The sequence below is a fragment of the Falco biarmicus genome, chromosome 1 (assembly GCF_023638135.1).
Source record: "Falco biarmicus isolate bFalBia1 chromosome 1, bFalBia1.pri, whole genome shotgun sequence".
Lineage (NCBI taxonomy): Eukaryota > Metazoa > Chordata > Aves > Falconiformes > Falconidae > Falco > Falco biarmicus.
Window position 1 is genome coordinate 61,035,869 of NC_079288.1, and position 24,764 is coordinate 61,060,632.

Below are 24,764 nucleotides of genomic sequence, written 5' to 3' on the forward strand. Positions count from 1 at the left end.
ATTTGTCTGGCAAGAACTTTTGTAAATGCAAATATCTTCTCAGAAGTTTTCTATCCTAATATTAATTTAAGATTGTTATGAGTAAAGTGAGTTTTGTTTCCTTGGCAGGTACTTTGGTAACCTGATACTTTTATAGGAGACAAGATGAACATGCTTGCTTCATCAATCACTGATGAACTGATGTCCCAGTGTCCACACATGAAAAGTAATTTTCTGCCTTGACTTCAGGTAAGTGCCAGCTCACTTGCCAAGCTTTGGAGGAGTCTAGGAAAATGACAGTGCATGTCTGAAATTAATTTCCAAAAAAGACAGTGCCAGATTTTGGTCATGTGCAAGGCATGAGGTGCTGTTGCTTTTGTGACACCTCTTTAGGCTCTCAGATCAGAGGAATACCATTCAGCTTACCCGGGAGGGGCACAGTCCCTTTCTGGAATATGATGTGTCATCAGATACAGATACTGATACCATATGGATAGGGTGATCTGTAGCCAGGAATGCATGCTGCTGCAAAGCACTAGCTTCCTCTGTAGCCTGAGCCTAATGCACTGTTGAATGCTGAGAAACACGGTGCCCATAGTTTGCTGGCAGCTGGACTAGACAGTCAATTTAGGATCCTTCCAACTGAACTATTGAGGGCTGCCATGGTTCCTTAACTGTCTAAGAGCGAAGACACCAATACATTATTCCTGTGGCTAGTGATCTAGCTAGACAGGTCAGATCACATTTTGCTTAGCAGATGGGGAAAACATTGGTCCCAAGCTGGCCAGTTCTACCACAGGATTTATAATACTTTGTTGTTATTTTGATGAAGGAATACCTGGCAGCTAATTGAACTAGAGACTTGCGGAGTAGTCAGTGGAGGATACCTTGGGAAGATTAGAATACAGCAGTCAGATTATGGTGCTTCCTGAGAGTGTTTTTTAAACTTCTGGTGATTTGAGTCGGGAAATTATTGGATCACAAAGGTGAAATCGTTATAATTAAGAGCTCTATGTGGAATTTTTTTCCCAGAAAAGTGATTATTCCCTTTAAATGTGCAAAATATTTGACATTTTACATACCTTGCAGCAAGGAGTCACGTGACTTATGTGTGTATTATATGACAGTATCTTCTTGTGCTTGTTTTAAACCTGCTGCTCTTAATTGAAGTTTCCTAGTTATTTTATGAGAAGAAACGGTTAGTAGTGTTTTCCTATTCACTTCCACTACTTCACACATTACTCTCTAGACCCCCATCCCTTTCTCCATATTTTTTTCAGAACCCTGGTCTATTCAGGCATCCTGCATGTAGAAACTGCTTTGTCCTTTGATCAGCATGTGCTGCTTCTTTCGGGATGTTTTATGGTTCTTCTGTATCAACTTTAAGATGGGCAAATGGGCCATAATTTAGTGCAGTATTCAGGATACAGGCATAATGTGGATTTATGTTGTGGTTATAAGCTTGTTCCTTTTTTGCTTTTCTGTTCTCTTTACAAGTAGTTTCCAGCATTTCTCTGGTGTTTTTTTGACTGCTTCTGTGTTGATATTCTCATAGGAGACTCAGCTTCAATCTTATTTCTGAAAAGAATAACCAACTCAACATCTGACACTTAGTAGGTAAAGTTAGGGCTGTTTTTTCTGTACGTATGTCACTTTATACTTTTTCATTCTGAAGTTCATCTGTTGTTTTACTATAGTATCTCAATATTATGAGATGTTTCTGCAATTTTCTTTACTGTCATGAGTAAACAGTAGACATAGTTATCATTGATGAATGCCATCTCAGTATTTCCTTTATTGAGACCATTTAGGAATATAGCAGAGATTCCTGGGAGATAGTGATCTAGCTTCACAAAAAAGTATTATCATTTAATGCCTGTTTCCTCTCTTAAGTGGTTTTCCATCTTAAGCCTTCATATCCCATGGCAGCTCAGATCTTTTAAGAGGTTTTTGTGAGAGATCTTATTTAAATTATTTTGGAAATCCAAGCAGACACTATCAATTAGATGTGCGTCATGTACTAGCTGTTAGCCTGCCCAGGAACTGAGGTAGGTTTGCAAGACTGCTTTACAAAAAGCTGTGATGATTATACCCCATACAGCCTATTTCTAGAAATACTTGCTACTTTTATTGCATATTTGCCTGTGTTATATGGCCATTTTTGTATATCATATGACACTGTTAAAGGTTCCTCATGCTTGCTTTAAAATGCTCCTTTTGGAAATATTTCCCTCTGTATTCTGGCAATAAAGTAGTGTTGGGTGAGAGGCTGTGTACCATCATCGATAATACAATTCTTCCATCCTTCACCCTGGTTGAGTGCTACCTATTCTTCATCACGTTGTTGTTGGCTTTTCCCTTAGTTTCTTATACTGATTCTTTGTTCCTGAGAAATATCAGCTAGAGGATTCTGGTATGCTTCTGCCTAATTTTTGGGTTGGTTATTTCTTTTTTTCTTTTTTTGCAGTTTATACCTGAGTTTATAATCCTTTCCTTTTTTTCAGCTTTTCTGAAGTATGCTTTCTTGCTCCCAATGGTTTGGTGTTATTTTTGGGTTTTTTAAATACCGTTATATTTAGTGAGCATGACAATACTTGATCATCTGGCTTTGAGGGTCTGTAGAAATGCTGAATCTGATGCTTGATATAGTTCAGGTACATGGGAGAAATATGATAAACCAATTATGTGTACTGGTCAGGGCTGAATCAAGAGTTGCTTCCCATTTTGTGGGTTTCCTAGCTGCCTGTTCCTGAAACAGTTGTTCACAGCATCTAGAAATCTAGTGTTATTCGAGTGGTCAATGTAAATATTTCATGTTTTGCTGCAGAGTAATTAAAGTAATTGGAAATAATAGTTCCCTTGTACTTCAATGTTCCATTGCCTTCCTGCTGCCATGTTTCCTTTATACCTGCTGTGTCTATGTCCAAAGGTCAGCATTGTGGGTCTGCTGTGAAACATGGAAAGCATTGATGTTGGCTTTCTGTCACTGTATCCTTTCCTTATCAGACTTTTTTTCTACTACTTCTGTTTACTGTCTGACTTTTGTTAACTTCTGTCCTATTCTTCATTTGTTTGTGGTGTCTCCCATAGGATTCAGAACAGTGCATCTTGTGTGCACCAGTCTCCTTTCTCCTATTTGTCAGTTTGAAATTTCTGTATGATCTTCCTGATGTAAAGTGCAGATTCTGTTTCCCTCTCAGTTCAGGTGGAAATCTGGTCATCCTTTTCTAGGCTTAATCTACTCTAGAAGCTTCCCCAGTCCCTGATGAATGTGAGCCTCTCTTCCTTACTCCATTGCTCTAGTCATGCATTGAGACTTTGCCTCCTCACCAGCTGGGTTATGATGGGGACCCTTGTCTTTAGCATCCTGTGTTCTGCCTCCAGAATATCTTTTTCTTTTTTTTTTTTTTTTTATGTGGTACCCAGGTGGACCACAACCCCTGCCTCCCAGTGTTTCCCATATGCTGTCTCTGGAATCAGGAGCCAAACCTGTTAGGTACCTGGTGACTGAACCACTGATGGCTCTTGCCTGTCCCTTTTTCTCATCTGGGCTTTCTGCCCCAGGGAAGTATTGTTAGTACAAGAAGATAGACAGACACCTTGTGAAGAGAGGGGACCGTTGACCAGGATTATTACATTCTTAAACAGTTTGGTGTCTTCCTGCCATGAAACTAGGGCTGGAAGAGCTTTTCAGTGCCCCCAAAAGACCCCTTAGTTAACCTCTTTCCTTGAGCAGCAATAGGTTTTTTGCCTGCAGGTGAGACTGTTCAAAAGTTGTCATGAAGCCTCTGTGTTGTATGTTCTTCCATGTATGCCATGATCAAGTCACAAGAAAGGGCTCTGTCTCTGAGGATCATGGGCTGCCTGGAATGAATATGTCTTCAGCACTTACACAGGGGTCAGGTAATCATATGACATTTGATACTTTACCCTTGGAAATTGTCACCCTCTAGGTAGGCTTCTGACTGCATTCACTTGCACATTTGGACTGACTCATTTAAATTGTTCCTATATGAGATGGCAATACAGCTTCCAGTTAAAGTATTGAGAAGCAATTATGTGTATCATTAGCAACTGTATTCATTGTTTCATAACAAATTATGCTGAGATGTTGACTGAATCCAAATTATGAGAAGCTGAGGCTTATCTTTAGCCTGTCTTTCATTCAAAAGAAGTTGGTCTTCCCAGAAAGGCAGTCTTCCTGTTACTCGGCTATGGACTTGCTTACGGTGGAAGGAAGACCTACAGCCATGTAAGACGTACTTGCATTAGTGTGTTACTAAGGTGGTGTTTCCTCAGCTGTAGAGGGGTCAAATTAAAGTCATTAAGGTGGAGAAAAAGAGTCCCTAGATGCTAGAAGCTTTATTGCAGCAAAGCAAAGAAAATGTGCCACACACATATCTTGTTGTGATATTCTGTCTTTATTAGCCTTACCCACAGTGTTGTCTCAGAAGGCAATGTGGGTGTATAAATCTTCTAGTAAGTTTGGTGGAACTGAGAAAACTTAAAATTGGAAAAAAAAGCTTTCCCCCAAAAAGATTGAGAAATGCTACTTTAGGTTAAAGTTTGTGCTTGTGTTAATTGACTTGCTGATTAACTTGCTGTAACTAGCACAAGTAGAAATGCTTATCTAGACAACCTGCAAATATTTATATCACAAACATTTATGATCTAGAAGAATTTTTCCAGGACAGAAATGTGTATGTGGCTAGGTGGCCACAATTAAAATTAACGTCTAAGGAGTTAAAGAAAAATGACAAACTTGAATGCAGCTGCTGTTATGGGGGCAAGTTTTTGTCTGGGCAAATAACCAGTTTCAAGGAAGTTCAAGGGAGTTAAGAGGCACATGCCACTGAATCTACATCAGTTTGTCAGCTCTGTATCTGGCCTAGGACTGAACATTGTCTCTTTAGAACATGCAAATTTTCTGTGTTGGTCCTGCCCATAATTTTTGAATTGTTTTTAATTATACCGAAGAAGGAAATAAACTCTGAATCCTTGCAAAATTTTCATGGCTCTTCTGATTTGAGGTGTTGCAGGGTGTAGTTAATGCTCTTGAAAGGCTTTGAGATTCCTGGATGAAAGGTGTGATGAAAGAAACATATTGTTATTGTTTTAGGGGAGGAATCATGCTACTGGGTAAGCCTATGTCACTGAGACTTGCTGGACTTGTTTGTTCTGACTTGCCTATGACTCCTTTCTTTCCTAATTGAGGAGATAAAGCCTCAAGTATATGCTGAGATGCTGCACAGTGCATTGTGGTGTTCAGGACAGTGCACTTCCCCGAAAGAAGAGCTTCTTGCTGACATCTCAGTGGTACCCAGAGGTGAGTGCCACAGCCTTCTGACTTGCTCCTTGGTAGTCTGGGAAGAATGGCTATATCATGCATAGATTTATGGGGCAGTTAGAGCTTTGACAAATGGTGTGGGGGGAATGGTGCTAGCTCTGAGCTTACTCTGATTTGAGCTGCCTTCCATGCATCGGTAAGCCTTCTGATATTTCACCCTTTCTTCTCACCCAAAATGCATTTGTTTTCCAAGAATTTCCCAGCTCCTCTACAGTGTGGTATACTGACAAATCAAGGTGGCCTATGGCCACCAAAGTTTTTGGCAGTGGAGCAGGTGAGAGTCATCTCACTGCACCCCAACTCTGATTTGCTGTTTGTGCCAGTGCGTTTAGAATGTGTTGCAGTCACAACTGTGGAGCTAATAGCCTGGTACAAGAGGGTGAGCAGAGTAAAGTAGGCGAAAGTAGCTTCCTGTGCTCTTGTTTATTTTCTTGGGCTTTGTATGCAGCCAGTGAAGTGTTAATCTGTGCAGAATCAGCTTGGAAATGCACCAAGTCTGGCACCAGACCATTTCACCAACTCTGCCTGGGAATGAAAATCAAACTGAAAACCCACAAAGACTATAACTACTTGTTTGGTGTCTTGCTTCTGGAGCAGATTCACCCAGTCAAAGCAGAACAAAGGGAGGCAGCCAGGGCTATTTTCAAAAGCTGAAAAGCGGAGATCTACTGCTATATTCTGGTTCTGCCAAACAGAATAAGATACTTGTCTATGACCAATGTAGCTGCAAGTGGAAATCCGAGAGGTAATGATGACGGAGAAGTTGCAGAACTTTATGCTAAACTGATTGCGGTCAGTGGCCATGTACTTAACATTTTCTTTGCACTGGGATGGCCTCTCATGTTCATACCAACTGTAAAGTACTTACGTAGTAAGTAGCCCTCCTAGTTCTACTAAAGGTTATTTCAGAACATGTGAGTCTTTCTTAAGATGTTGGCTGTGGCAGTCAACTGTAGAAGATGTGTTCTTGATCAAGGATATTTCAACTGTCAGCGTTACAGTTATGTCCCACAGACTGTTACAGTAGTACAGGAGGCTAGTTCTATCCCAACAGTTAAAGAGCTTGTAACCTCCAAAAAGCTGTATGCAAAATGGATGAGAGAGTAAGGAACAACAAACCTTTTGTGCTGATTGCAAAGGTGATCAAGTAACCAGGGAAGCCTGTATGAGCAGTATTCTGGTATCATGGATATAGTTATTGGTAAGCTCTGAGTTAACACATCCCAGAGACTTAATGCTGCCCTTGAATCTTGATGCAAATGACAAGAACAGTATTTGGAGGTGTTGTCTTTGTCCATCTGAAATGTGCTCTTGGGAAGCAGCAAGACCTTGGTAGAATTGGGTGGTTAATGGGAGGAGCTCAGTTAGTAAGTAGCAAGTACATTAGCGATGCTTTATCTGACTGCAGAGGGGTGGCATGCAGCACCTACTGTTTTTGTGGGATGTTCAAGGGTGTGGGGAGATCAAGTTGATTCAGCGTGACGCATAGAAGAACATATATCTTGTTTCCCTCAGCAAATCCCTTCAATGTTTGGAAGTCTTCCATTGTACCAGAATTGCATTGGGAGATACCAAACATTGAGTGATTGAGGCTGATGGGTAACTGACCTCATCCAAACAAAGGTCTTGCAGTAGTTCAACAGGCACTCGCTTCCTCTATTTCAGTGCCTGAAGTAGTAGAGGTGGTTGTCCCATTCTTTTAAAGTGTGTGTCCTGAGTATGCCACAAGAGCAGAGGAGAAGCATTAGGTGGTATGATTGCTTGTGGCAAAGGTGGGAGTGGAATTAGCGTGTCTTGCTTTGTCGTCCTGTGCTTTTGCTACAGCACTTCCGGACTAAGCCAAATGTTTTTCAGTTGCTGCCATTCCCAGCCACCCTACCAAGGTAGATAGCTTCAGGGACCTAGTCAGGATTTTGAAATTGCACTCACTAGGCCAGCAGATTAGTCTGTTCAGTTGTCTTGTGAAAGGTCCCATTTCTAAGAAGAGTGATTGTAGGGATGTGCCTGAATCCATCTTTGAATGGGAAAAACTGGTCATAGCTATAAATGGGGAGAGACCCTCATCAACAGATGTGCCACCCAAGCTCTGCCACTGGCTTTTCTGAGTATTGGAATATCAGTGAGCAGTGGTATAATAAAAAATATAATACATTTTTTTATAGAAACACAGCAGCACATCGGATAGAAGAGGTTGCATGTTTTCTTCTATGCAGAGCATGACAAAACACCTTCTTTAAACAGCTTGTGCCAGAAAACATGGTTTAGATTCATCTAAGAGGAAATCTAGGTTGGGGTACTGTGAGGCTTTAGGTTAAGTCAAAAAATGTCAAGGACAGATCTGTAAAACAGAACAGGGTAGCTCTTCCCTGCTTATCCAGCAGCTCAGAGACTAGACCTTTTCTTAGGACACAGATGATAGTTACACTTCCTTTTCCTGTCTGAACAGACATTTCTCTGGGAAATTTTCTGGTGGTGTTCTTACTGAGGCTTTTGATAACACACAGTACCTCAACCGGAAGAGATAGATAAGCTCAATATAGTGAATCAAATCCTGTCAGCAGAGGTGGGAACTGAACTTTCATCACTTGCTTTGTGAGTGAACATAGTAAGCTTTTAGGGAGTTTGGTATCGGATTAGAGAGGAAAAATAGCTTCTCACCTGTGTATTGTGTTTGTCTTTTGCATTTGGGTAAGTTTTCCAAATAGGAAGGTAAAGAATTAAACAGGGGTTGATCAGAAATCCAACCTGAAATCCTATCTGTTTTTCCTTGGTTTCACGAGGAAGACCAAGCTACATTAATAGTTATTGGCACGTTAGGAAGAAGAGTTGCAGTGAACTAAAAGATCTTGGGTTTGAAACTTGCTAATTCACTGCAGATGGAAAGCTGCCAGACATCAGACCATGAGGTTTGCAGAGCAGAGAGGACTTGGCCTTCAAAGTCTCCCAGTGAAGTCTGTCTTCTGATCTCTTGTTAAGGTTTGCTCTTGAAGAATGAAAGTTACCCTCATGCTGGAGGATGAATATGTGTTACCTAATGAATTGGTGTTACCTAAATTCCCCTGTCTGCCCCCTGAGAGTTGATTTGCACCTTAGTGGAGTTTGGGCAGTAAAAATATGAAAGTGTATGGTATGAGGAAGCAAGAAATGTGAGGCTATACAAAACACCTGACTGGAAGGTATCTACATAGACAGCTGTGGTATTGGGGGGTCTTCTGAGGAGAATATCTATCTGTTAAGCAGTGCCTCTTTGCCACAAGAAGAAAGGATGTATCTGTGGTTGAAGGCAGTGAGATCATCTCTGCCTCTGCACTCATCAGCACTGCAGAGTATCAGTGTTTCTCTGGCCAGTGATTGTTGCTGGGTGGAGCGGTTTTCTTTAGTTACTAGAATGCAGAGAAGACCATGCAGAGGTCTGATTCCTAAACAGGGTGATCTACCTTCCACTGAACTATTTAACTACAGAGATGGATGTCCCAGGCAGAGGAGTCTCTCTCAGGTGGTTATTCTGGTAGAGCGTGACAATCCTGCCCTCTGTGGCATAATAGCAAAAAGGCTATGGGGGCAAAGCAGCTAACTGGAGGCGTAATGCGCGTGATTAATGACTGAATCCATTGAGTGGGCATAGCCTGAACAAGAACTGTCTTTCACTAAAAATCCTGTTAGCTCTCAGCAGAGGCAGGCTCAAAACCTGACATAGTTGTGAGTGTGTTTTGTTTTGTGAATATGACCCTAGCATGACAGTGTCAAAGGCTAGAACTCCTGGGCACTACTGGAAATATATGCTGCTCTAATACAGGCAATACACACTTCAGCTGTTCTTCAAAAGAGTAAAGGATAGCTGATTTGGGGCCAAACAAGGCCCTCTGTTCCCTGCATTCATACTGATTCCTGAAAAGGGTAGCAAAAGATTAGATATTTCCTAAAAAGCTAAAACCAGGAGAGTTTTTCTTTCCCAGTCCTTCTGCACAACTGCTGACTAGCATGTTTGCTGATAAAATAGACAAAAAAAGGGAGGCTGCCGAGCTGGATCCTGCACACAGGCATCAGAGTTGAAGGGTACATATCGGCAATTGTATGCTGTGGGAGGTGATGAGAGCTGGTGCTTCCGTTGTACAAGAGATTTTTTTCCTGTTCTGGTGCTTACTCTAGCAAGATGAAAGTCATGAGTATCCCACTAAAGGGAGGAAACTGTTTTGGATTTGAAGACATATTTCTGCTTCAGTATTTGTGTATTGCATATACAAATCAGTTACCTGTATGAATGTAGAAATACATGGAAGTGCTTCCTTTAAACTGTTTTCTTGAAAATTTAAAGGGAAATTGCTATCAGAAGTAGAGATTTTTATTCCTTATCTCCAGCGTTTTCATTTCCCCCACAACTGCAGCAGTTCCTAAGGTATGTCTCCCCTTGCAAGTCTGTGTGACCTGTGGAGAGCAAGCAGTCCTGAAATGTTGGAGGAGAAGGGGGTCTGTGCCACTAGTGTTTGTCAGTGTAGCTGGCATTTGCATGAAGAGGAAATAGATTAAAATAAAGGGCAGTGCTGCCTGTCAGAGCACAAGTCTCACAGGCAGAGATGCTCGTTTCTCAGGTGTGACTCTTAAGCTTTTATTTTAGGCATAAGACCATGTCTTGAGGAAATCTGTCTGTATACAGTTCAAGAAAGCCAGCAGTTATGAAACAAGTACTGTTGCCTCAATATCTCCAGTTAGCCGTATGCTATCGGGGCTGTGCCATTTGTTCTCTGTATAAAAAGCAATGGAGGAATGTTGCTCTGATTGCCATTCAGATGGCACCCCACGCTGGGGTGGGGAGAGCTGAAGCACAGAGGACAAGTCCGAGACTGGTGACAGAAGGGGCTCAGGTTGGAGAGCAAAAGCTCTCCAGTGAGGAGAGCAAAGTTAGATGCTAAAGCAGAATCTTTAAAACAACAGGTGGCTAGCTAAGGAGGGGAAGAGGCATGCTGTGGGCTGTTCTGGTTAGCCAAGGGGCTTGCTCTCAAGGGCAGTAATTGACTGTCCATGAAGTATGCTGCAATTCCATGAGCTGGGACTGTGAAAGACCACAAGCTGTGAGATGAGAATAGGAATGTTCCATGGGAGGCTGCAGCATGTTAAAGAAACTGAAGAAGGACAGTCCTGCTGGTCTTAGGTTTTTATCTGAGTCTCTGCATCTGTTAAACCCTCAGGGGTAATGGATAGTGTACACAGTGAAGATCTAGATAGCGAGAAGTCAAGGCCTCCATGGAACCAGTTGAGGTCTAGTGTGTGTATTATGTGCTTATTGCAACTTGCAGTTGCCGAAGAAAGTAATCTTGGCCAGCCTGGGCTTTTAGGCTCCTCTCAGCTGTTTAGGCTCCTACAGTCTGTTTTCCATAGCCTTGCCATTCCAGAAGTGATCCAGTCTAGTGGGGAGACAGCTAGCTTTGGGGAAGACTCAGACTGTGCATTTCCAGAACATAACTCGGCCCCAATAAAGCAGGCACAACAGAAGGACAGGTACTAGGCTTCTCCATAGCATGTGACTCTGAAACAGAAGGCTTGATCTTGGTCACCTGTCCTGTGTATTTTGGTAACACTAAGCTGTTGCTTGTGACCACCTGCAGTTGTGGTGCTGGCTGGAGCTGTTTAACTTTTTCTTTCCCATATGCCACCTGTTTGAGTAGGTAAAAACCTGCCTGCTTCCCTTAAGCAATGGACTGGGATACCTGCCAGCGCTCACTAGCCAAAACCAAGCTTTTCTGTGAGGAGATCAAACTCTGAGTTGCTTCCACCTTCTCTGTCACTTGCTGGGTACACCCTCACTGTGTTGCAGACCTCTCAGTTGCTTCCTCTGTGGCTCTATTCTGTTGGGTTTTTTTCCTGGTTTGCCTTGCTTACCATCTCTTCCTTGTAGCTTTGCTCAGCTTTCTTGCCCTCAAGGCAGAGTGTATAACCCCATTCTGCTTTTCTACCACTTCACTGTCTTTTGCTGTCTTGGATTTGTTCATCATACCCTTGCCTTCACTGTTTATCTGCTCCCTCAGCTCATTTCTACGGATGGAACCTCTACTGGTATCCTGCTGTGCTTTCACTGATTTCTTCTTTGCCACCTTGTAGTCAGAAAACCTGGAAATATTTACTCTCTCTGCCTGCCTTTCTGCCCCTGTTTTCTCAGACATTGCTCAGAAATGGCTGTGCCATAGGTCCAAAAAGGAGAAAATAGCATTTAGTATCTGGTCTACAGCAAGACAAATGTGGATCAGTGGGTGTAAACCAGCATGATGACTAGCCACCTGTGTTCCTCTTCCTCAGACCTGGCTGCTGCCATTTGCCACTCCAGGTACCTTTGAGAGGTTATCCCATGTGTTTTTTCTGATACCTTGCACTAATGCTGACCGTGATGTAGAGACTCAATGCAGGGCATGACTACGTAGCAATTGTGTGCTGTGGAATTACTGGAAATCTGAAGCGATTGTGCTTAAGGCTTTGCATCATCCTACAACAAAGCTACTGAGGACATGTGCAAAAATGCAGTTTTCCTAATGTTCTCTTGCGTAATGCTGCACAGGGGGATATAAGTGGAGGAGAAAAGCTTATGTGCCTTTGTCCATGTCAGTCAAGTTCCCAACTCCTTTACGGGTCTGCTGTTGGCTAAATGTGGGTCTTGTTGCCATTTTATGGGAGTAGCTATTTATTTCCCATTTGACAGACTGTCTATCAGGAAACAGGATGCAGTCTCTTACAACATGTGTGGGTTTGGTGCAATAAAACCCAAACCCTGTAGGGGATCAATAAACGTTACTACTCATACCAACTAAAAATAACTCAAAGCTGTATGTTATAAGGCATCTCTGGTAGCCTAGAGTATCCTCGGTGCAAAAGTTACTCCATCAGTCATGAATTACTACATTTATGTTTAGTTTAAGCACCTGCATGGGCAATCAGCTGCACTTGAAAACTGTAGTATTTCTTGATGAGAAATTGTCTCTACTAGTAATACCAGCACAACTCTAGGCTTTTCTCAGGGGTGCATGTGAGACAATGGAGGCAATTTAGAACATGTGAAATTCTGACTAAATATAAAGAAAAAGCTGGTTCCATGAGGGTGCTCAGAAACTGGGCCAGGACTCCTGAGAAGCTGGGAGATATCTGTCCCTGAGATGCTAGAAACTTGACTGGACAAACCCTGGAGCAAGCTGCTGTAGTGGAACCAGGTTTGAGCAGAAGGTCATCAGACCTGCAGGGTCCAGAGATCCTTCCCAGCCTACCTCATTGTGAGGTTTGTGAGCTGAGCTAAGCTGTGCCAGGTGATTTGGCTCAGGATGCACTATTGTCTTAATAATAGAGTTGCGTTTTTCCGTGTTTTCTTCCATGCAGAGAGTGATCCAGATGGACAGAGCAACGAAGCACATAGAACCATGGAAGATAGCAATCATCGTTGTGTCAGTGATAGTAGGCTTAGCCTTTGTCATTGGCTTGATTACATTTTTTTTGTGCCATGGTAAGTGCAACACTCTTCTTGTCACAAGTCTTCAGGATTCTGTTGTATTTCACTTGCTGCTGTGGTCTTGTCTGGTGACTTACGTATACAATTCATCTCTTGTATAGAATCCACATGAGAACTTACTAGACCCTATTAAAGATCTGAATTGATTAGAAAACCTGCAAGAATACCTAAAATATAATTTACTTGAAGCAAGGATTTAAGTTTTGTCCCTCTCTTTGTTGAATTGTCTTGCCCTGGTGCCTCCACTGGCATTCACAATTAACCAAAGCCTAGCAGTTTTCTGTGTAAACCAAGGGTGTGCCTAGTATTCAGGCTATGGGTAGTAAGCTTGGTCTTGAACAGGCTTTTTGCAGAAACTGAAGCTGGCACCTCTAGCCAAGGATATTCCAGAAAAAGAGGGCAGAGATTTAAGCTTTTTGGAGCCCAGGAGTCAGTCATTGTTGCCAAGGGCCCAGTTTGGTAGCAGGTGGATGAGGCTAGGCCATTCTATTCCCAATCTGAGACACCAGTGTGAAGGGTTTTGAAATGCCTTTCTTCTCAGGTGGCACTAATAGCGCTGCTGTCTCAGCTCACAGAGTCAATGAGGCAGTTGCTTGCATTAGGGCACTACACAGAGCAGTGGCAGAGCTAAAGCTTAGCTTTGGTTTTTGCGAACTCTGCATTGTGGGGTCCCTCTCTGCCATTCATCTGAGAGCCAGATTTAAGCTTAACCCAACTGCTGAATGGATGTGAACAGCTCTGGACTACCTGCCTCTCAGAGGGACCAGGGACATGCTGGAGTGCAGGCAGAGAGGAGTGAGTGCATCTACTCAGTCAGAAGGGACATGTGGTGTGGTGTGTCTTGTGCTGTGCTTACCTCAGGCTGATGAGGAGATGGTCCCCAGAGAAATGTTGTAATGGGTGTAATTTAGAGCTACTTGGGATGGTCCTCAAAGTAGAAATGAGTCCCTACAGCAACAAGATGGTCCAGACCCCCCTTTTCCCAGAATGCTACTAAAGCTGTAATTCCACAGCTAACAGGGTCACAGCCAGAGCCTGGGAGCCTTACTTGTGCCATGTTCTGTGAGGTACTGTGTATGTCTGAATTGTACTGAAGGAGATCAGCCACCTTTCCTTTTCTTATCCTTTGTAGATCAGGACCGATATTACAATGCATCTTTCCTAATCACCAATGTCAAGTACAACAGTCAGTACGAAAGGCAAACCACAGAAGAGTTCAGGCACTTGAGTCAAGAGATTGAAAACATGGTAAGCTAAGCTGTTTCTCTGTTTCTTCTCAACCTATGGTGAACAGTCCTGTGACTGTGTGATTGGAAATAAGGAGTCAGAGGTGATTCTGCCTCATCCTTATGTGGCTAGCCCTACCTTTCAAACCTTGCTGTATTGGGTTAAAGATGCATTGCTGACTGTGTGCAAGCAGATGGTAAGAACAGGTGCTGTCTGTTCCAGCAGCCTTGTGGCGGAACAGGTGCACACAGAACAGAAGGGACAGCAAAATCAGCCAGCCTCACTGTTTATTTTAGTTTTGCATCCTCTGGTGGTGGTAGCTTTGGTGTAGAGGTGGAGATAAGGCATTTTCTTGTGTTTTAGAGACTCATGAGACTGTTACATCTTGGCAGTATGTACATGTTACAGATGTATTTTAACACTCTTTTCCTTTAACAGATATCTGCAGTATTCAGGGGGTCCTTCCTAAGTAAAAGGTACATCAGGTCCCATGTTGTCAGTCTGAGGTAAGTAATGTGAAGGTCAGGAATAAGCAGGGATGTGATAAGTGACCTTTCTTACTACCGCTTGACCAGATGGAGCATGCTTGGTCGTTTATGCTTGGATTGTACCAGCAGGATGACTAAGTCTTGGCTGGTTGTCAGTATCCTTCAGTGCTTACGACACTGAGGGCTCAGTTACCTTCGGGGGGTCGGCAAGGAAGAGAAATTTAGCCTTATAATTCTGCAGATTGATTACCTGAACACCAGTTGTTTGGCTGTGATGCAGTAACTGAACTACTAGGTGATCCCATCTTCACTGCTAGTTAAGGGCTTGAGACATGCAGTCAACTCTTTATTCCACTTAATGCTTCCTGTGGAAACTCAGGCTGGTGTGTACACCTCTGCATGGTGTATAACAGGAGGTGACTAGTCTCCTCCATCTCTGAAAATGTCTGAAGGAATGAGTCATTCCACTGTGAGATACCTGGATACAGAGCTAAGGGGAGGAGGCAAGTGTGACATACAGGTATAAAGGTCCTGTGTGAGAGCTTTTAAGTGTTTCTTCTCTCACTCTGTAATAAGAGCCATCCCTTCCCTCTACTTCACATTACTTTGGTTTGGAGTTGCATTTCTATAAGGCTCAATTCTGCTGTGGAATATTTTTCCCTAGACAGCAGACAATGCTAAACTTCCCAAAAATGTCCTTCTTCACAGCATTTCTGGGCTTTCTTGCCTTTACCTGTCACTAGATGGAAGGGGTAATTTCCTTAAACTGTTCTACATTGTTTTCTGCTGCTGGTTTCTTCCACAAGCCTCCCATACCATGTATCAACTGAAATTACAGAAACTGGGAGCTGGACTTAACCAACCTTTTGGGTTGACAAAATGGTGTGTCTGTTTCAAGCTTGTTTTCAGTACAGATACAGTTGTTGTGCAGCTAGGCACTGGACCAGCTTAGCTGTATCTTTGCTGTTTTTCCCTCTGGGCTTCAGTTGGTTTTCCTTTAGACTGCTAGTCTAAAATATTGGGCCCAATATTTTATACTGACAGTAAGTGATCGTGCCTTGCTCTGGTTACTCAAGCTATTGAGATTTTTGTCTCCAGATAAAATGGAATTAAGTGGTCAATAAATGGAAAAGGGACTTAAGTGGGAAAAAAAATACCAAAAGACCTTTTTAACTTCTGTGGCTCTAAACTGAGTCTTTTGAATGGCTGTTAAGAATGGCCTGTTGGCTCTCTGTTGAAGGGTTTTTAACTTGCTGTGGTGGTTCTACTGCCATCCATGTCCTACTGACTATGATGTGCATGGAGGCCAAAGGGAGTGATCCCTCCTCTCCTTCTCAGCTGTGCTGCTTATAACAGTTCCCAGGAAATTCCCTCTGATCATTGTTATAGCAAGAACCAAGCCTTTTGCCTGCTGACATGTCATCATCTTCCTTTACTTGTGCACAGTTATGCTATGTTCTATACATCTGTACAGACCAGACCTGTTCTTGTATAAAGAAGGCAGAGAGTGCAAAGCAGAACAAAGAGGATTAGTGAGAAAAGAGGGAATGATACCACTTTGTTTTTGTTGGTTTGCAGCCCAGATCCTGGTGGAGTGCTTGCATCTGTTGTTCTGGTATTTAAATTTCCATCGACTGACAGTAAGGCAACAAGCTGGGGTCATGTCAACCGTGTGTTACGCAGAAGGCTCAAAACAAGCTCCGCTTTCTTGCATGTTGACCTGTCTACCCTTAGACTCACAGGTAGGTGCCTTAGGTTTGTGGTTTTAGCTTGGAATTTGTTCCTCATACTTTGCTGTTCTTAGTGTAATGAGTTTCACTTTAGTATGTAAATATGGGCTGTTCTTGTTTTCTTCTTTTGCCTTCTCAAAATTGTGTGTTACGGCTGACAGCCTGGGAACTTGAAGGAATTAGCATGAAAAGAACTAAAGCATACTGGCACTGATTTGTGAGTGTGAGCTATCCTTGGTGCATCGGAAGGTCTCTCTGTATGACCTAGCTTTGTTGAATGAGATAGTCCCCCTGCAATTTATTAAAAAAAGCCCCAACTTTGTGACCATGGATTCACAGATTACTTTAAGACACACAGTGAATTGTACAAGAACCTGTAATCACCAGGTACTGAAATGTAGAGTCCTCAAGCTATTAAAAAAATGCAAGGCTGAGATGGTTCCCTTTTCCACCTCCTGCCATTTCCCTTGCTTATTTGACAGATTACTGTAGCAAGTGTTCACAACAAAACCCTGCAGTTCCCTGGACAGTAATCCTCTCCCAGTCTGTTGCTGGTTACCGTCGGAGTCTGGCAGAGGGTTTTTTGTAGGAAAGAAATTAGTAATGTTACAGTTTAAGTCCACCCAATTCCAGCTCTGAAGATTTCTGAAGAGTGTTTTGACTGCCTTGCCATGCTGAACTTGAACAAATGCATATAAGTGTTTGCTGGTGTCTGTGCACAATATACATGTAGATGTTACTTGGACCTATTTGCAGTTATCTGCTGGTTTTGTTAGCTTTGAGCTAAGGCAGGAAAGGTGTATCCTTTAGCCTCACACTTTCAGTGAGGAACAGAGGCTTAACTGAACTTCTCCAACAGAGCAAATTACTCCTTTTACTGTACTGTCACTCCATGCATCAATGCAGGCCGTGTGTTTGCTGGGTGCAGGGAGGGAGACTATGCTAGATCACATAACAGTATGAGATATACTCACTGTGGTGTTTGCTTTTAATTTCAGAGTTGAATAAGGAAAAGGGAGATAACCTTTTAAACAACTGTAAGTACAAATGCTTTACAGAAAAGCTCCAGAGATATGGTGCTATAGGTTCTGTGTTCACAAGATTCTTATGCTTTTGAGATGCAAGTTGAAAAAAAGTTGTTAGGGGATACTAGAGCAGTAGACAGCACATGAGCCAGGAAAGATTTCAGCTCATTTTATTGCAGTCAGGCTGGCTCTATAGTGTTTGCAGAATCAGGCTTTCTGACTTCGTGGTGGGAAACACTTTTAATGTTGGTTGTGAGAAGTAGGGGCATGTCAATGAGCTGCTGTTAGTGAGCTTTGCGCCAGGACTGCAGTTGCTGTGGACCAAGATTCTTGCTGGAATCCTTCCAAAAACATTTTCCCTCCTGCCCCCTCCTCCCAGCAGAAGAGTTTAGCAATAGATGTCTGTCAGATCTGAGCTAAACTTTACAATATACAGGGAAAGGTAAGAGAGTGAGAGGGAGAAGAGCTGCCGGTGGTGAGAGCAAGGTAGTGGCACAGCCCTGGAGAGGCACAGGTTCTCAGTCCCTCTCCTGTTCTGTGCTCCTCCATGAGGTCCTAAAGCATCTCTGGAAACAGGGAGAGAGGTAAGTCCGTTCCCAGGGGACTACCTCAGTCCCCTGCATGGTCTTGGAGCCTTTGCATGTTAGCTTTCCATCTTTAAATGGATTCTGAGAAGTAACTGACTTGGATCTAAATTTTTTTTTCTGGCTGAGGAATGCATGACTATGCTTGTTGGCACAGTGGCTTTAAGTAAACTGTTGGAGAAAGAGGACGCTATTTTTTTTTTTGTTGCTGTTATCAAGGCTGACCTGGAAGTGACCTGACAAAATGCTTTCTTTATTTAGCTTGTGGGTGGGCTTTTTGTTTGGTTTTGTGGTTTTTTTTACAAACTAGTCTTAGTGATTCTGTGATGCTTAAAGTTGTGCTGACTATGCTGGTCTTGCCTTTGCTATTCAGATGAGAAAGATTGCCTCCATTGAGTTCACAAGTGATGTGCAGTGTCTGTCTTGTGCATGTTTTGGTGGTGATGTATGTATTAAAGCTTAAAGTTGCCCTGGTGTGGTGGTTGTTTACATGGGGGTCCCTCAGTATTTTTGTACTCAATTTATAAGAAGTCTTCTAAAAAAACCAAAAACAAACGAAGGATGTTTTTTCCATAGAGTATTAATGGAGATTTAGTCTTTAGATTAATCTTACATGCTGTTATTATGAAAATTATATGAATGTAAATGCTTAGGTTAATTATTGGTGCAGGTCTTTGTGCCTAAGAATCTCTGTGTGTACCTGTATGCACAGACATACTCATGGCTATGTATGTTACCTTTTCCTCTGTACAGCTCTTGTCAAATATCAAACAAAGCAAGGTTTGTAGAGGCAGTATTTTTTTAACTAGATCAATATTTACAACTGGGGAAAGTGTTGCAGATGTACAGGCTTCAGTTCCCATGGGAGTACATGTGGCCTTGGGTGTTTGGAAAGTGGCTTAATGAAAAAGCAGGGACTCTTCTACCAAACCTTGTTTACCCAGCATCTATCCTGAGATGCTTGTCGCCATGACACTTGGCTTCCCTGCTATTGGAGGCACTGCTTTAGATGAAGGCTGTCTCTTAACATCCATGCCCTGTTACATCTGTGCCTGCAGACATGAGGGCCATTCCCTCAGTCAGCTGCCTTTTCTTTGACAGGCTGTGGAATACGAAAACAGGCGTTCTCCTTCACAGGAGTGGAGAGAATAATTGGTGGGCAGCGTGCACAGGATGGGGAATGGCCGTGGCAGGCTAGTATTCAGCTTGATGGGACCCATCGCTGTGGTGCATCAGTGATCAGTAATACCTGGCTAGTGACCGCAGCCCACTGCTTTAGAGGGTAAGTAATCAGCACCTTTCTGATCCTACAGGCCTTAGGACTCTTAAGTGCTCTGACCTTTAGTGGCCCACCAGCATCTGTATCTGCTGAAAGCTAATGAAGTTTGGCTCTTCTCTGTCCCTTAGGCAGACCTGGCCGCATTGCATTTTGATGCTTAAATGGAGAGCTAAGCTTCTTTGGGGATCTTGTTTTGTGTGGCTGTGACATAACCTCAGATATCTTACAGAGGAAAAGATCCTCGGAGGTGGACTGCTAGCTTTGGAATTCTGCTGAGACCTCCAAAACAGAAAAAACTTGTTCGAAGAATTATCATTCATGAAAGATACGGTGACTTCGTCCTTGATCATGAATATGATGTGGCTGTTGTGGAACTTGCCTCTCCTATTGAGTTCACGAGTGATGTGCACAGTGTCTGTCTTCCTGAAGCATCTCACAATTTCCCAGTGAATACTTCCTGTTTTGTCACAGGCTGGGGAGCTTTGCAGAATGATGGTGAGTGTCTCTTGCTTTCCTGTGCCTTGTCGCACATGTAGCTGAGAAGACTGCTATCAGGTTTATGGGGATTTGTTTATTTTTTGTTCCTTAGATTTGGTGTTTGATGTGCTAATGAAACACTTGTGGACTTTGCTGCTTTTTTTCTGGCTTGGTCAGTAGGTTGTTATATGGGGGGAAGACCATACAGGTTAGCCTTACAGGAGTAAGAGCAGGTTTTTTCTGTTGCTACAGGCATTGTTCTAGGTGAATACATTTTGTTCTCTGTTCCCATTGGCCCAGTCCCTCTAGGTTTAGCTCTGACGTGAGTTCTTTAGCCATTCAGCTTTGTCATAGATGTATTAGGACAGCTTTCATCAGTTATTCTCTCTTTGGCCATAAATTAGGCTTCATCCAATGACTTGAGTGAGCTTCATTCAAATCAGTCCATGTCTGTGAGGTTAGAGATGATGGGACTATAAATCTGCTTATGAGAGCTATTAAACTATATAGGTTATGTTTCATGGTAGATTCTTGGGGTGTGTGCTGATTGTCCAAAGCTACATTGCAGTTAACCAAACAGTTTTTTCCAATGATAATGAGGACATATCTTGTAGCCTACAGTTGAATTTAACACTGAAATATGTACAAAAATCCCTTTGTCCATTATGTTAAAGAGCATCTGGTTGAGGATGCAAGGTGGAGAAGGGTTATGTTTGGGAACAAGTGAAGGACTTTGAGGAGGACGGGAGCTTTCTGCTTCCTGAGATGTTGTCTGGGTACCTCCCTTCATTGCCTGTAATAGCAAAAAAGCTGTAGGAAAATCTGGCTACTCTAATCCTTGAGTGTTTTAGGTTGCATATGCTGTCCGCAAATTCTAATGCCACTTCTTCTAGGCTCTAGTGTTAATCAGCTTCGGCAAGCGGAAGTGAAAATTATAAGTACTGCAACTTGTAATAGAAGACAAGTGTATGGTGGAGCTATAACACCTGGAATGTTGTGTGCTGGATACCTGGAGGGGCAGGTGGATGCCTGCCAGGTAAGTCTCTTCACAGGTAATAGTAAGAAGGAAACAGGTGGGATGGGAGGTGAGGTTTCCTAAAACTAAAATGTCCTTTGGGGAATCTTTATTAAGTTTATGGGTTCAGTATCTTGACAGGTATAAATGAAGAGCTTCATGGCTCATGGGATGAAGTCTGCAGTTAGGTCCTTGGGGTTTATATGTAATGCACATGTGAAAGAATACAAATGTGAGGGTGTGGAGTTGGAGAGGTTGAATTAGGCATAGGCTCCCAGCCTCTGTCTTGTAAACTGTGTGGAGGTTGAGTTACAGCTGCGATCTAGAGACAAATATCTGTCAGCTGTAACAGAACAATTTGAGGGTTGCTGCATTAGTGAGGTGAATGCTGTTTGCTTTGTTCCTGCCTGTTGACATTTTTCTCCTTAGGGTGATTCTGGTGGGCCACTGGTGCATGCGAACTCCAGAGGAATCTGGTATCTTGTGGGAATAGTGAGCTGGGGAGACGAATGTGGCAAGCCAAATAAACCAGGAGTGTACACACGAGTGACTTATTATCGAAACTGGATCCACTCCAAAACGGGCATCTGAAACCTGCAGCAGGTTAACTTTTGTGGGCTGTGTACAGCTATTCCTCTGACATGTTCTGCTCTGTGGTTACCCTCTAAACAGCTGCTGGCTTAGCTTGTGGTCATGTATCAAGTGCCAGCAAGCTCAGAGTAGTCTAGGACTTGAAATTGGTTTGGCCTACAGCCGGACAGAAATGGACTTGATCCATGTGACAGCTGTTTGCTCAGGAAGTAGTCTGTCAAAGGAACAACTGCCTTCATCTAGATGCAATATACTGACCCTTTTTTCTCTGTGGCCACGATACTCTGTGGCCAAATGTCTTGGCCCCAACTTACCCAGGCAAAGCGTTTGAGCCCAAATTATCATTTATCGGCATCCAAGACAAGTTATAACTAAAACATGGCCTGTCCATTTCCTGTGTGCTCCCAAGGCCCCATCTAGCTGTAGACCAGCTGCAACCCAGCCCCTGATTCCAGGGCTGCTGTGCTTCTGAATTCTTGAACTTTTTCCTGCATCGTTCCAGGGAGTGTACTCTAAAGAAGAATGGGGGATGACTTAGAGAAGTCCTGGTTCCTAATCATGTCGGACTGTTACTTAGATGAACGGAGAATTTTTTCTTGCTGTGTTTTCCTGAAAAAGGAATCAAGTGGATAACACTGGCTTGTGTCTGCCTTCTTTGGACAAGCGTATGTATGCTCACTCATCGCTCCATGTGAACGACCACTACCACAGCGTTTGCAGTAACAGTGATTGCTGGACTTAAGACCAAAAACCACTTTACATTCATACCAGTCTTTTGTCATATCAGAGTATTTGGCTGAATTAATTTCCATTTTTAACTTTCCAAATTGTATTGCTCTGAATAAAAGTCTTTGGCTTTTTGTGCAGGATGGAGGATTGTAACAATCTCAGTATGACCATTGCCAAAAATACCTTCTCAAACTGCTTATTCTTGTGAATGCTGTTCTCAAGTCTTTATAATTTAAGGGCACCTTCAGCTGCATCCTAAAAAAAATAAAAAAAGCTTTTGTGTTAGGGTGGAAATACCTGCCTCTTTCAGAGCAGGGCAGAGCTTCTGACTGACCCAGTGATCTTACGTAAAGATCTCTGTTCTGTCAGGTAATAAGAATTGTCTGTGTTTCATTGCTAGCCCATAGTTAACTCAAGCACACAAACTTCATATTCTCTCTGACTTTGTGTTTTCAGGAGCCAATGTTTCTGTCTTCCAGGTAGGTATCAAATACTACACCCCAGGAGCAGAACAGAACACACCTATTCCTGGTGAGGATGCTTTCCTTGGTGTGTCTGCAGACTCTTTCCAACACTTTGTGGATGCTGATCCTGACAATAGCAAGTGCTGTCGTCTTAGTTGCAAGATAATGAGCTACTCGGTTGCTCCTTTTGCCTCTATGGTCAGAAGAGAATGAACCCTGCAAAGGAGATACCAGCCACAGTGACAAGACTCAGAGCTGGTCTAGCATGGCAAGCAAGCAAAAATCTGATGCCAGGCTAGAAAAGTCAAGCCAGCAGTCTTTTGGCATGTTTATAGTTAGATCTGGGGGAAGCAGGCCCTCAGTGATTACAGTCTTAGGATCAAAGTATTGTCCAAATTGAGTACAAATCAGCTGACATAGGCAATGGCAGTTTAAGGATTCTTTTCTGGACTATGCAACTTGCTGCAAATGCTCCCAAACAGAGCAGCAGTCCATTGAGTGAGAAGTATTTTCATTATTCATCCTGTGATCTGGCTGCTTGCCAGGACAGAGAACCATGCTTTTCTAGAGCTTCACTGGAAGTACTGGAATATTTGGATGTCCAGAGAAGGTTTGCATGAAAGACAAGGGTCTGCAGCTGTTTTGAGTTCTGTACTTGTGTATATGTGGAAATCTGGCACTTAAAAAAATTTCCCTCAGGGAGCTTTTCTTGGTAAACATTGTGAGCTTCAGAAGCAAAACTTAGTGGCTTAATTTCTACATAGGGATTAAAAAGTGTCAAGACTGGTTCCGTAGGTCGGAGCTCAACAAATCTAATTTTAGTCCCTTAAGCCCAACATAGCCAAAATGAAGTATATGGCTTGTAGAGGAAGCTTAAAAATTATATATGACAAGTATATATGAATTTTTTTTTCTTGCTGGTAGTGATTGTCTTACTAGGACAGTCAATAATATTTGATCTTCATGAAGAAAAGCATAATTACAAGATACCATGGATTTCCAATTCCCAAAGCACTTCAGACTTGGGTTTTCAAAGGGCATAATGGTTTCCCCATCCTGCTGGATTTAATCGTAAATTGGAAACTTTAGCATGTTCATAGTTAGATCTGGGGGATCTATTTTTAGGCTTGCAGATCTCAGCTATCTCACTGGTTCCACAAAACAGGTAAACAGATGTCCAAAAGAATTATTTTGCATCTGTGAACTTTCCAGTTGTGTTTATTTTGGGTACAAAATTAGAAATCCTTAAGCATGTTGCTCTGTATCAAGGGCTGCAGTAAATAGTAATTCTCCAAAGTGGTGCACACAAGGCTAAAAAAGTGAACTGATCATTTGCTTAAGGAGCTACCAGTTCTGAGCATCTACTTGGAGAGATACAGTACTAGATCTACCTTAATGCTGAGTGCCAGCACAGTGTGGCCAGGAGGAGGGGGCTGAAGAGGGCTTGACATCTACATGATGTATGTTTTGGGAGCCTTTATTTTGAAGCCTTGTGTAGTTTTCCTGATAGCATCTGGAGCAAGTCTTCTGATTCTGTTTCTTCTGGAAGCAATGTAGCTTGCATTGAGGCCTCTTGGTGATGCAAAGCAGCATAAATGGGGACTGTCAAGAAGAGCACTCCCCTCAACCACTGGGAATATTGGTGTGGATGGATGTGATGGGTTTGAATCCCTTACTCATTGCAAAACTAGACTGATGTCAGCATTGTCTGGCTTTTCCTGAGGGAAGTTACTGAAACCTGAAGCAATGTAGGCAGCCAAAATATTTTGTTTTGTTTAGGTGGCTTAGCAGATCTGTATGTCTTTAGGTGAGACTGTAGCGTAGTTTGTGAAGCCACAAGCTTCATCTTCTCTCAGCCATGTTTTCAAAGGAATTATCTCAAGGCAGAATGGGATGTATTGAACTATACAATCACACGTTACACAGGAATTTAATTTATATGTAAATCTAATAAAACATGTTAAAAAATTGCCTTCTGTTTAATGTACTTGTTAATTTCCTGTGTCACAGTAAGAAACTGATGGGTACTTTGTTTTAGAATGTGTTACACTGATCCTATGCCATGTGTTTATGTACTGGCCTTCATGTAGTTGTAACCACTTGGTTTCATTGTCTTGTTAGAAGAACATAACTGGAAGAAGAGCATAATTGTTAGATGAGCAAAATGCCATCCAGCCTTGGACAGAATTTACCCACCCAGCCAGAGGTTACACAAATTTGTGTGCAGGCAAACAGGTCTTGTGTCAGCCACTAGAGGGTGAATCGTATTGTGTAAGAGCCTTTATCTTAGGGCTAAGTTTTATTTTTCATTTAACTCATTCTTAAATGATGCTTCCTTTGACA

At 42.5% G+C, this 24,764-nt stretch overlaps 1 protein-coding gene across 1 annotated transcript; it reads left to right on the plus strand.

Moving 5' to 3' along the window:
• The first annotated feature begins 5,176 nt into the window (after positions 1–5,176).
• On the plus strand, positions 5,177–24,391 carry LOC130143889 (transmembrane protease serine 11E-like). The gene is made up of 10 exons (XM_056326844.1): positions 5,177–5,305; positions 12,683–12,806; positions 13,945–14,060; positions 14,478–14,545; positions 16,106–16,269; positions 17,256–17,294; positions 18,968–19,148; positions 19,375–19,640; positions 20,516–20,658; positions 21,067–24,391. Exons 1-10 carry the CDS (start codon positions 5,213–5,215, stop codon positions 21,226–21,228), a joined length of 1,356 nt encoding a protein of 451 aa, XP_056182819.1. The 5' UTR covers positions 5,177–5,212; the 3' UTR covers positions 21,229–24,391.
• The last annotated feature ends 373 nt before the right edge of the window (positions 24,392–24,764 follow it).